The 13293-nt window shown below is 40.0% G+C and overlaps 1 protein-coding gene across 1 annotated transcript in view; it reads right to left on the bottom strand.

The window, feature by feature from the left end:
- The window catches only part of mtmr10 (myotubularin related protein 10), a 71199-nt gene extending 58637 nt beyond the window's left edge, over window positions 1-12562 (bottom strand). The window contains exons 1-2 of the mRNA XM_060911692.1: window positions 11788-12562; window positions 9504-9564 (exon numbers count right to left, since the gene is read on the bottom strand). Coding sequence (XP_060767675.1) covers window positions 9504-9564; window positions 11788-11844 — 118 coding nt within the window. The 5' untranslated portion in view covers window positions 11845-12562. The remainder of the gene's footprint in view (window positions 1-9503; window positions 9565-11787) is intronic.
- Between the last annotated feature and the right edge of the window lie 731 nt (window positions 12563-13293).

The raw sequence follows: 13293 nt of genomic DNA on the forward strand, positions 1-13293 counted from the left end.
CATTATTATTATTGTTGTTGTTGCTGCTGCTTCTTCCGTGTTGTTTTTGCTTCGATATTCACGCCAAGGTTTATGCAAACGTAGCGACGTAACTGACGTATACAGCGACGTAACTGACGTGTCTCCCCTTAGCACCGCAAGCTATGGAAAAGCAAACTGGTTCTCAGCTGGCTCGCAAGTTGAACGAGTTGTGAACCAGCACCAGCCCCGAACCAGCCCTGGAACTGATTTGGTGGAAAAGGGGCAACAGAGAAACACCTATTCACACTCACACCTACGGTCAATTTAGAGTCACCAGTTAACCTAACCTGCATGTCTTTGGACTGTGGGGGAAACCGGAGCACCCGGAGGAAACCCACACGGACACGGGGAGAACATGCAAACTCCGCACAGAAAGGCCCTCGTTGGCCACTGGGCTCAAACCCAGGACCTTCTTGCTGTGAGGCGACAGCGCTAACCACTACACCACCGTGTCGCCATTTTGATTTGTCATGTTATCTGCTAAACACAAGCCTTATTTATGCCACTTCTATTGTAATTTTACTTCATAGTAGCACACAATGACTTGAATTTTTATTATTAATTGTTAAAATTTCAGAAAAGTATTAATAACTACATTTTGGAAACGGAAAACCTCTGCTGTAGGATTATATGTGGAATCTCCCAAAGAGATGAGTGAAAAATGCTTTAGGGTGCTCTTTTCTCCAAGCGCGTACCCCAGACACCATTCCTGACAAGCCAGGCTGCATGCTTCCTTAGTCACAGATGTACAGCTGTTTTAAGATAAAGATTCATAACCTACACTCTGCCTTCAGTCTGCGCCTTACTGGGAGCAATTTTTTTTGGGCAAACCAAAAAAAAAAAAGCACCTTGATTTCAGGTAGTTTAGATGCCTGGATATACAAGAGAGTTTCTTTATCCATCACTGGTAGATTTAGAGAGATCCATTGGGATCTTACCTAGAACTCTCTCTTAAGAGCTTTTCTGCAGAATTTATCTGCAGATATTCTTTGGGCACCAAGTATTCTCTCTTCCAGTGTTTGACATCTGGCCTTTTTTTTTTTTTAAACATACTTGTCAACATTAAATAACAACTGCTTGGTTACGCTAAGATTCAATCGGCAACTGACATGGGCTAGGTATCTTGACTGTAGTGTGTCTAAAGTCAGTTATTAAAATGGTCTTACAGATGTGGAGGAGATCAGCATTAGAGTAACGATATCGGAACTCTATCTTCGTCGTCCTTATCTGTGGTATCACCATCTTTGTCTGTATTTCTTTTTGGGTAGTTTCCATCTTTCCTTGCGTAGCCATTTCTGAACATTCGATGAAGCGTATCGTAAAAACTGCTGTTAATTATTTTTTGTTGGGCAGCCGTTCGAGTCCATGTTTGTGCTGAGTGAGTAAGTAAGACAATTCCTAACAAAAGCATTCAGGAATAGCATAATGTGTAGCCAGACTGATGTCGAAATTCCCAAGCTTTTGCCTCAGTTCTGGGAATTTACCCTCTGCTAGGTTGATACGAAGTGCTCTTTCAACATCACCTGTGGATGTTTCATCATATTTCAGGTCCAGATACCGGAATATCATCTTGTTTTCTATGGGAACACACTCTTGGCTTATGATAGCAGTTGGATATGGAACATCTGTGTTGAAATATTTGTAGTTGAATATCATAGTTTTTGATCTCCATATGGTACTGTTGAAAAGTTTGAGTAGGATCAGTGTTTGCTGTAAAGTGTCTTTTTCAAGGAAAAACAACTCCAGGTCATCTACATATCCAACCCAGTCACAAGTATTTATACCCGTGTGTGTGTGTGTGTGTGTGTGTGTGTGTCACTCACACACACAGTTGTGGTCGGAATGATTGTACAGCATACATCTTTAATTTAAGAGGGGAAAAGAAAAAAAACCCACATGCACTAGAATTTGGTGCACAAGTTTTAATTTTCTTAGGTTTCCTGAAATCAAACACAGGGTCAAAATTATACATACAGGGTCAGAAATTTACATACATTCTTTTAGATTATTAATTCAGAGGTGCTGAAACTCCCAAAATGTCTCTTATCTTGCCAAGGTCACGGTCTCTTAACTTCCTGTTAGTGATCATGATTGACTACAGCTGGTAGCTTCTCTGTGCCTTCATAAAAAGGGTTTGTTTACAGCACTCATTGGACTGACCAAAACACATTAAAATGGGAAAGTCCAAGGAGCTCAGTGCAGATCTGAGAAAGAGGATCGCAGATATACACAACTCTGGAATGTCTCTTGGAGCCATTTCTAAACAACTGCAAATTCCAAGATAAGTTCAAACAATTGTATGCAAGTTATTATGAGGTGTCACTTTGCTTCAAGAAAACCCAAACTGTCACCCTCAGCTGAAAGGAAATTGGTTTGGATGGTCAGGAACAACCTGGGAACCACCATGGCACAGCCCTGCCATGAACTGGAAGCTGATGGATCACTGTCTACAGTTCAGATCACCATGGACTAAGAGGCTGCTATCCAAGAAATAACCCCCTGCTCCAAAATTGACACCTTCAAGCGTAACTAAAGTTTGAAGCTGACCACACGGACAAAGAAAAAGCCTTCTGGAGGACAGCTGTATGGTCAGATGAGACAAAGATTGAGTTGTTTGGCCACAATGACCACCATGTACAGAGGGACACTGTACCAGCTGGTGGTGGTGGTAGGATCATCATGCTCTGGGGCTGTTTTGCTGCCAGTGGAATTGGTTCATTGCACAAAGTGGATGGAAAAATGAAGGAGGAGGACTACCTCAAAATTCAATATAAACCATCAAAAACTTGAACACGACTTGGGAGTTACAACAGGACAATGAACCCAAACACACATCAGAGCTGATTGTGGAGAATAAAGCAGGCTAACATTAAGCTTAAAACAAGTCCTGACTTCAACCCTATTAAAAAATACATGGACTGTGCTTATAAGTCCATGCCAAGAGAAAAAATTAAATTATTAATTGAACTCTACCATGAAAAGTTTTCTTTTCTGCCAAAAGCTTGTTCATGGTAAACAAAAATGTTTGGTCGAGGTGAATCTTGCAAAGAGACATTTTACCCAAATATTAGGTGTGCTGTATGTATAATTTTGACCCTGTGTTGATTTCAGAAAACACAAAGAAAATTAACTTGTGCACCAAATTCTTGTGGTTTTTTTGTATTAAAGCTGTATGCTGTACAATCATTCTGCCACAGAAAAAAGAACAGTTCAAAGAAATTACGGAAAGCCCAAATATTGCCATGACATTCATATCCAAGATGACATTCATACAGCAGACAACATTACACAAATGAAAAGTCTACAGGGCAAAGTAACTGCTCAAAGTAAACAAACAAACAAAAAAAAAAACTAGACAGGGACACTCTAACGAGTGCAAACCCCGCCTTTTCCCTATTAAAATACATTGGGCGAAAATTTCGAAGTTCTGCCATGACCTTGACCCTCCAAAATTTAATGGTTTCCTTCCTGGGTGATTGGCAACACGTACAAAATTTGGTCCAAATCGATCCATTGGTTCTTGAGATATCTTGCAGACACACACACACAGACAGACAGACAGACAGACAGACAGAGACACACACACACACACACACACACAGACTGACGCAGGTGAAAATAATAACCCCTCCGACTACTGTCGGCGGGGTTAAAAATGCATGTACATATATCTTATAATATCTTTAGATCACGAGACAAGATGTGGTGCCAAGCTTCATATCCTTTGGTCGAAATGCCTTTGCTGTCGTGGTGCTGATGGAGTAACACCTACAATAGTGGGAAGCGGTTGTGGCTAACATTAGAAGCATTTGTTACGGGGGGGACGACAACTCACTCACACACACCGTTATATATATAGTTTTATTTCCTTAGTAATTACTGAAACGACACTGAAAGCTAGAAGAGAATGAGGAAGCGTGAACATGACCCTGCTGCAAAATAAAATATTAAAGAGGAAGCATAAATGTGTGACTGTTCCAATTTGCAGGAAACATAACCGATGGGAAAAACAGAATAAAATAAACAAAAAAGAAAACGTTTCTTATTTAAAAAAAAAAAAGCCCACTTATGACCTGTAACATTTATGTGACAGTGAAATGAATGTATTATTACAGAGGATGGTTAAGTTGCCTTTACAGGAAAGCTGTGACAGAGAAGCAGACTTTATAAAGAGGACACAATGGCTTCATGCTGGTGTTTGGAGAAATGTGATAAAGTAAAACAGGATGGTTTCTGAGTCACACTATACTGAAAATAGTACAGACCTGAATGTACATGTAATCAAATCCTCTAGGGGGAAACAAAAAAAAAGGTTTCCAAGGAGTCGAAACTTCAACTAACTTCTGTGAGAACTGTATAAACAAATGGTATGAAACTTAAGGCAGATGGACACACTTCAGCTTTCGGAGAGTACCTGAAACATGACTGTATGAGTATTAGTTGTGTTTTCTGAATCCGTCGGTTTTACTAGCTCTAGTACAGACCTGATGGGTGTGTAATTATGGCCAACATTATTCAGTTAGATTACTGAACCTTCATTTCCATCCCTATTTCTTGGTTCAACCACATAAAGACGGCATATGCAGTTATTCTAACTTGAAAATAGATCCACTGTTCAATCTCTGGACTGATGGAATGACTTGCACGTGCCATCCTAGCCAGCCAAGGTAAATGTAATGTCTCATCTCATCTCATTATCTGTAGCTGCTTTATCCTGTTCTACAGGGTTGCAGGCAAGCTGGAGCCTATCCCAGCTGACTACGGGCGAAAGGCGGGGTACACCCTGGACAAGTCGCCAGGTCATCACAGGGCTGACACATAGACACAGACAACCATTCACACTCACATTCACACCTATGGTCAATTTAGAGTCACCAGTTAACCTAACCTGCATGTCTTTGGACTGTGGGGGAAACCGGAGCACCCGGAGGAAACCCACGCGGACACGGGGAGAACATGCAAACTCCGCACAGAAAGGCCCTCGCCGGCCACGGGGCTCGAACCCGGACCTTCTTGCTGTGAGGCGACAGCGCTAACCACTACACCACCGTGCCGCCCTGTAAATGTAATGTGATTAATGAAAAGCAAATTGTTATAAGGAAGCTAGATTAAGGTTGAAAACATGACCATAAATGGGCATTGTGTTTTCTGTATTCACAAACTAGCTGCTGTTCTCTGTATGGACACCTGCTACTCGGTGTAGACTACATTCTTGTGCAGATCAGAGAAGAACCTGAAACCAAGATGCACGAACAAAACAAGGTTCTGTTCATGCATCACTAAGAATAAGTAGAGACCATTGGTGATAGCAGCAACAATGCTTTCTCTTTTAATCTCTTTTAATAATAACATCGTACAGTAAATATCAACAGCATGGGCATTTTAAAATTCTATATATTGCACACCATGGCTGAAATAATAACACTACCACTATAAATGATGAGGCGAGGTTGCCATTACAGTCACCACAAGAGTGGTAAAGGTGTTTAGGTAGGATCCGTGCGTTTACATTTGAGCCACACAAGTAAAACTATGTGGCATGGGTCTATTTTGGAAACAGGGACGATCCAAGCTGTGTTGTTTAATTATAAGGAGTGAACGCCTAAAATCCCAGAGCTTTCAGAGCAGACTAACGTTTCACGTACGACTGCACTGTAAGCAGCCTGTTAAAGTGCCAAGCTGAAACTTCCAGGGAAACAGGAGCCTGACGCTGATGGTCGTTTATTAATTTCCACAGCGACCGAATTTACTCAGATCATGTTTCAAGGCCATGCTGGAAAGGGTGAGACACAACTAATGGTAAATGTCTAACACGAAACCTAACATGGGAAATTCCAAAACCAGTTTTATTACTTACAAGGTCAAATTTATGAAAGACTGAAAAAAAAAAAAAAAAGTCATAACATGGCACCCATTCTCAGTATACAAATCTTCACTGCACCAGTCTCATTGTTTACAATATGGCTGCTTAATTTCCCTCGTCTTTGTGCATTTCTCTCGTGTCTTCTCTGTGCCAAAAAATAAAGGTGTGACCTTCATACCTGTCAGTCACACGAAGGGAGGCGTGACCTTTGGGTCTGCTAGCTATAATGGTTTCTCTGTCTGTCCCGGGGAGGGGGAGGGGCCTCGGCACCCCTCAGAACACCCCATTCACCAGCAACCTTTCAAAAGGTTTTTATAAGCTGTTTGCAAAACAATGCACGGTAATCAATCAGTTACATCTTATTGCATCAAAAGCTTTAGAACGCCTCTAAATAACACCCTCACTGGGTAATTTAAATCAGTGATCAGGTACAAAGATGCACAATGGATCATCCCAAAAGAAATCACCACACACCCCCAGTTAAATCCATTAGGAGCAATAAAATTTTATGCTCATCGCAATTTAAAATTAGAGACTAAATGCGCTTGTATGAAAATGCAGGATGACAGAGTCAGCATTTTGTGGTAATTAGCTCACTGACTCTCAAAAACAAACAGCAAACCCATTTCCTTACGCAATATCAAAAGAAGCAGAGGTAACAGTCAGTCTATAACTACAGATTTAGCTACTGATTACAGAAGATGGGGTGCGTGCGCGCACACACACACGCACACACACACACTCAGCCTACACACCAAAATAAACCAACGGCATTAAGATGACTTCCCACCTGCGCTGTTCACACTAATGCACCAGACGAAACACAGCCCTAAATCTCCTTCTACTGGGAGACTGTCCAGCTCAGACCTTCTGTAAACAGTACAACCCAAAACCCACCTCAAACATAACACACCGGGGCAGATCAGACGCTCTCGATCTACGACCAAGCAGAAAGAAATTTCACAGACCGCACAAGTGTAGGAAACAGGCCAGATAAGACACCGTTCCGTACACAGGAAGCATGCAGGAAGTACATTTGCAAATATCTTATTCAATTGATCATTTAAGATGTCTGATGTCTCTTTCTCCTGCTCACATGTACTCCAAACTCTCGTAGGGTGGGGCAATGCTGCAAAGAGCAACAAACAAGCCTGTCTCACATTTGCTGGAACCCTTTTGTTAAAGAAATTAAGCGCACATTATGCACAGTTGGCCAGAGTAGCAAAAAAGCAGGAAAGGCGAAGGAACAGAATTTGCACAGAACACTGCATGTACAGTCTGAGGGTCATCCGGTTATTTAGCACAATTCTGGATTATGGTCACAATAATCGAAAAAAAATAGGAAGGGGTTTATTATGATTGCTTAGGGACTGGAAGCTGGAATTTCTGCTGCTGTACATGTTAAGGATCAGTTGTTGATCCCTGAAACGTGGACTGAAAATCTGATTCTTCGGCATCTTTGGATATTTGTAGTTAAGCCATAACAAACCTTGAATTGTCGGCACCTTCATAGATAACTTCAGTCACTTCTGATCATATCACAAATTCAACTGACTGTCAATAATTACACGTTTGCCGAATTAATTAACCGGTGGATTGTGTCTCTTGCCCTGCTTGACAACGTGTTTTGCCGACTAAGAGCGGAATCTATTCCTATAAAAACTTACTCAAAATTATTAAAAGTCTATTTGATATCACATATTACTGTTTTCATACGTATTTGACTAATAAAGCTACAAAGTCTTTAACCGGAAAAAAAAAAGACCAATTTCAATGAGAATCATGTCTCCTTAGTAACCAACAGTTGCGATACGTAAACAAACGAAAGAAACTTCCACTGAAGTACGGTATCCTAGAACGAATGGCAATTAAATAAAAAGTGCAATATAAACATTCAGGAATGACAAAACAACCAAAATTAATGTTAATTATTTATAATACGGCAATCACGAAGCAAGAAGATGAAGAAATTACGCTAAGATGTAAGAGTTGTTTGATCAAGACAAATCTTGAAGCTGTGGCTAGTTTACAGGGAAATTCACTTTGTTGCAGCGTGTTTATATTCGATATAAAATTTTTTTTTTTGTTCAACGGTATCAACGGCTAAAAAAAAAAAATTTAACACTAAATTATCAAATCAATAAACTACAAACACTCATTTGTAGATTGTGTGAAAAAACACACAGTGCACAGATTAGACAACTCGCACAAGTTGATCAGATCAAGAACAGCTTGCACTTTATTTGAACAATAATAAAGTCTATTGTGTTTTTGCATCATTCTTTAAACTCGTCATTGAAATAACAATGGGAGAGATGGCAAACTTTCACTTCTCTAATCCTATAACAGAACAGATATCTCATCTCATTATCTCTAGCCGCTTTATCCTGTTCTACAGGGTCGCAGGCAAGCTGGAGCCTATCCCAGCTGACTATGGGTGAAAGGCGGGGTACACCCTGGACAAGTCGCCAGGTCATCACAGGGCTGACACACAGACACTGACAACCATTCACACCTACGGTCAATTTAGAGTCACCAGTTAACCTCACCTGCATGTCTTTGGACTGTGGGGGAAACCGGAGCACCCGGAGGAAACCCACGCGGACAACATGCAAACTCCGCACAGAAAGGCCCTCGCCGGCCATGGGGCTCGAACCCGGACCTTCTTGCTGTGAGGCGACAGCGCTAACCACTACACCACCGTGCCGCCCAGAACAGATACAGACAGATATATATATAGCTGTAGCAGTGTACGGTGTTAAATTATTTGGAGGGAGGGTTGGTGACTAACATACAGGCTACAACAAACATGTCGGTTTCAAGATGGCGGCGTGGGGAAATACAACCGCTCATTTTCGATCGGAATCTCAGCAACTTTCATTTTAAAAAATAAATTTAAAAAAATCCATCATACGTCTTTAAACATGATCAGTAAGTATTCATAATAATAAAAAAAGCGTTCTTGGATGGCGGCACGGTGGTGTAGTGGTTAGCGCTGTCGCCTCACAGCAAGAAGGTCCGGGTTCGAGCCCCGTGGCCGGCGAGGGCCTTTCTGTGCGGAGTTTGCATGTTCTCCCCGTGTCCGCGTGGGTTTCCTCCGGGTGCTCCGGTTTCCCCCACAGTCCAAAGACATGCAGGTTAGGTTAACTGGTGACTCTAAATTGAGCGTAGGTGTGAATGTGAGTGTGAATGGTTGTCTGTGTCTGTGTGTCAGCCCTGTGATGACCTGGCGACTTGTCCAGGGTGTACCCCGCCTTTCGCCCGTAGTCAGCTGGGATAGGCTCCAGCTTGCCTGAGACCCTGTAGAAGGATAAAGCGGCTAGAGATAATGAGATGAGAATGAGTGTTCTTGGATCTTGTGCTAAATAACCGTAAACCATTGGAAGACATGGACATGTATACAAAATCCTGATAAGCCATGATGTAAAATACATGGAATTATACTTATTATGAATAAACTATCCTCTGGAATATTGATGTTTGAATGAAATGCTTTCATTACGAAAAATAAATAAAGACTCAGTCTCGTATCTAGCTTTGTCCCTTTAAAGATGAAAAAAACAGCACGCTAAGATCCAGCGAGAGATTATAATTACACACAAGGTGTTAAAGAACTGACCTGGTAAGAGTCTGGCCTCGAGTTTCTTGGTGGACACTGGAAGATATTTCTTGGCATCAGTCTGTGCGGGCATGCATTAAAAACAACGTAAAACAATTATTAGAAAATGTCAGATTAAAACAACAATTTAGCAGCCACACCCTTAGAATTACAGGTACCTGTACTTTTCACTGCAGTGGTACATCATGTCTTTTTTAAACCTGGAAATGTGTATGTGCTATGCTTTTAATGAACTTTCATACATTTTAATAATTTTTTAAAAGGTTTATCAGTGGTCCTCAAGGACCTATTATGTATTTTAAATTCTTTTTAAGTCAAGGTATACTAGAGCAGCAGCTACAGTGATCGACACCTTTTGCAGATTTACCAATAAAAAACAATTTAATAAAAGGTGAATCAGTTACAACAGTTATAATTAGTTAATTTATCACCCAGAAGACCCCCCCACCCCCTCGCCCTTTGATCTTGTCATTTGATGATGCAGCTCGTTACCTGAGATGGAATTTTTTTTTCCTCGCACAATCAGCAATTTGATGAAAACCCGGACGTCATCATCGCAGGCAAGCATGGTGGAAAGATCATGGACATGTTTTTACTTATCAAATTCACCTATATTTCATGATGTCCTTGTCGAAACCTACTTTGTTTCTTATTCTTTCATTTGACACTCACCATTTTGTATCTAAATGCATGTTTGAAAAGTCATGTGAGGTGTCGATAATAATGATCACTTTCACTGGTGTCCACCATTATTGACACCCTGTGGAATTAAGTCACATTTACAACTGTTATGGATCGATCTTTGGGTAACACTGAAGTAGATGAAGTACCTTAAAAAAAAAAGTGTTGTGATTTATAATTTTTTTTCTGATTCATAATTTTTTTTTTGCAGTTTGTTGTAAATATCTACCACATATTACAATATCAGTAGACATTTTATAGTTTGGTTCAAGGAATGACATGCGACCTTTGACTTGGATTTTCATGCGGTTACAGTGTTAAATTGCCTGTTGATATTTATTGGTAAACTCCAAATTAATGCAAACAACAACAAATGATTAACAAAATGTCATCTACGGAAATACTTAGAAAGTGGAACAAAGATTTTCTGACACAGGTTCAACGTTATCAGTTCATTTGCTTACAAACATTAGAATTACTTCCTCATTTACAGTACGTAAGCACCGACATTTATATAAAAATATATATATATTTTGTACTAAATATAAGTTTATGTAAAACAAAATTTAAATAAAAACTATATATATATGTTTTGTTAACTTAATACCACATAGATTATTTCTTTAAATAAATAATCTGAAAAATGTCAATAATTGTGGAACGGTGTCGATAACTGTGGACAAAGGCGTTGATAATTGTGGAACGGTGTCATGTAATCCGATACGCTAAGTAATCAGGAATCAACTTATTTTTTCCCAGTGGAAGTTTGAGTAATTATTCATGCACAATTTACGTATTGAAAGTCTTTTCTACTTTTGCAACGGCCAAAAGATTAAGGTGTCGATAATCGTAGCTGCCGCTCTGGTCTATATTCACATTTCCTGGTGAAAAAAAGAAAGACATGCTTAAAAAAAAAAAAAGTTAGAAAACATGTACGGTTGGTGGTACCACCTAAGAGTTTATTACTTTTATTTACAATGCAGTTTGTTTGTTGATAAATACACTACCGTTCAAAAGTTTGGGGTCACTTTGAAATGTCCTTATTTTTGAAAGAAAAGCACTGCTCTTTTCAATGAAGATCACTTTAAACTAATCAGAAATCCACTCTATACATTGCTAATGTGGTAAATGACTATTCTAGCTGCAAATGTCTGGTTTTTGGTGCAATATCTCCATAGGTGTATAGAGGCCCATTTCCAGCAACTCTCACTCCAGTGTTCTAATGGTACAATGTGTTTGCTCATTGCCTCAGAAGGCTAATGGATGATTAGAAAACCCTTGTACAATCATGTTAGCACAGCTGAAAACAGTTGAGCTCTTTAGAGAAGCTATAAAACTGACCTTCCTTTGAGCAGATTGAGTTTCTGGAGCATCACATTTGTGGGGTCGATTAAATGCTCAAAGTGGCCAGAAATATGTCTTGACTATATTTTATATTCATTTTGCAACTTATGGTGGTAAATAAAAGTGTGACTTTTCATGGAAAACACAAAATTGTCTGGGTGACCCCAAACTTTTGAACGGTAGGGTACATAGGAAATAATTGCTAATAAAACAGACCATCAATAACAAATTAACCTCAAGCAATATATTTTCTTCTCACCTGAATTGGGGAAAGATAGGATGTAAATGTTGGCTTTGGAGGTTTTGGAGAAAACATATTGACACAGGTGTTGATGTCCAAAGCAGAGCAGCTGATGTATTTTTAGCAAGATAAACTTTGGTGATGGAGAATTATGAAGGATAATATGATCAGCACCATTGCATTTCCCTGCTTAGTTCCTACTTTGGGCTAATGATGTAATGGGATTACATTACATCACATCACATCCATCCTCCCAGGATACAAGAGGAACATCATTCATTCATTCATTCATTCATTTAAATAAATAGCAGCAGCAACAACGACGAAAAAGTAACTCCACAGTGGTGATGTCCTTGTGCAGATCTGTTAATTAGTGAGCTGGTTTTAAGACCTCAGACTTCTTTTCTTCAACTGATATCAGCACAACTGAGTCGGAAATTTAACCAAACGCCTCGTTATTCATCTAAATATCTCCGAATAGGATTACATATCAAGTCTTACGTCATGCTAACTTGACCAGTTTGCTAGCTAGGCTAAGTTAGCTGTCAAACTTCACACAGCTACAAACTTTTCGCCTTCCAGCTCCTCAGGTGAATATTTGGCAAATTGTCGGTCATGTTCGCCTTCTTATTCTTCTCGTCTTTCAGCAGAGACCCAGTGGAACACTACTCCAGCTCTCCATCTTGTTGCTCGGTCCCCCGTCGCTGCTGAATGAAGAGTTTATGTTTGTAAGCGCTCGGGTTCGGCGGCCAGTGTCGCAGCCATGTTTACAAAAAAAAAAGCAGAGATAGGAGTGCGCGAGCGTGCCGCTGGTAAAGAGACAGGCGTGAAGGCGGGGTTTAAGCAAATGAGCTTCCTGTGGATTGGATGGTAGAGTTCGGAGGCGGGGTCGTTCTGGATGCGGAAATCAGTTCCTGATACAGGGAATGAATGGACTTCAGGTGTGTCCGAGATGTAAAATGCAACCTGCTGTGTTTGTGAAAACACTGAATTATGTCCGAATTAAATTAAATTAAAGACACAAGGCTGTCTTCTGAAGTACTTTCATGTGGCTGACTTTGACTAAAGCAGCACACATACGGTACATGTGTCCATCACTGTCCTACATTTCCCATAATCCTGTGCGTCGGTCAGCCTGTAAACAAAAAAGAGCAGCGGAAAACAAGGAGCTAGGACTCAGTTCCTAAGTTATTTGTAATTAGTTTTACTTAAAAAATATTTCCAGCGATAAATAGCTGGTTTATTAAAATATTCGCTCTTTTTTTCCTCTCAGTGATAACTCCATCTGTCCTCATACTGGACATGTTACTGACACATCTCGGTAACCTGGCAACGTGGTGACGTAGCTGCCATGGAATCCCACTCTAAACTTGACCTGCTGTACAAGTCATACAGTATATCATAATAATACATATCTCATAATTATGACTTTATATCTCGCATTTATGACTTATTGTCATAAGAATGACTTACTGTTTCATAAAAACGAGAACATTTTCTCAAAATTATGACATTCATTATGAT

Source organism: Neoarius graeffei, chromosome 27 (genome assembly GCF_027579695.1).
Source record: "Neoarius graeffei isolate fNeoGra1 chromosome 27, fNeoGra1.pri, whole genome shotgun sequence".
Lineage (NCBI taxonomy): Eukaryota > Metazoa > Chordata > Actinopteri > Siluriformes > Ariidae > Neoarius > Neoarius graeffei.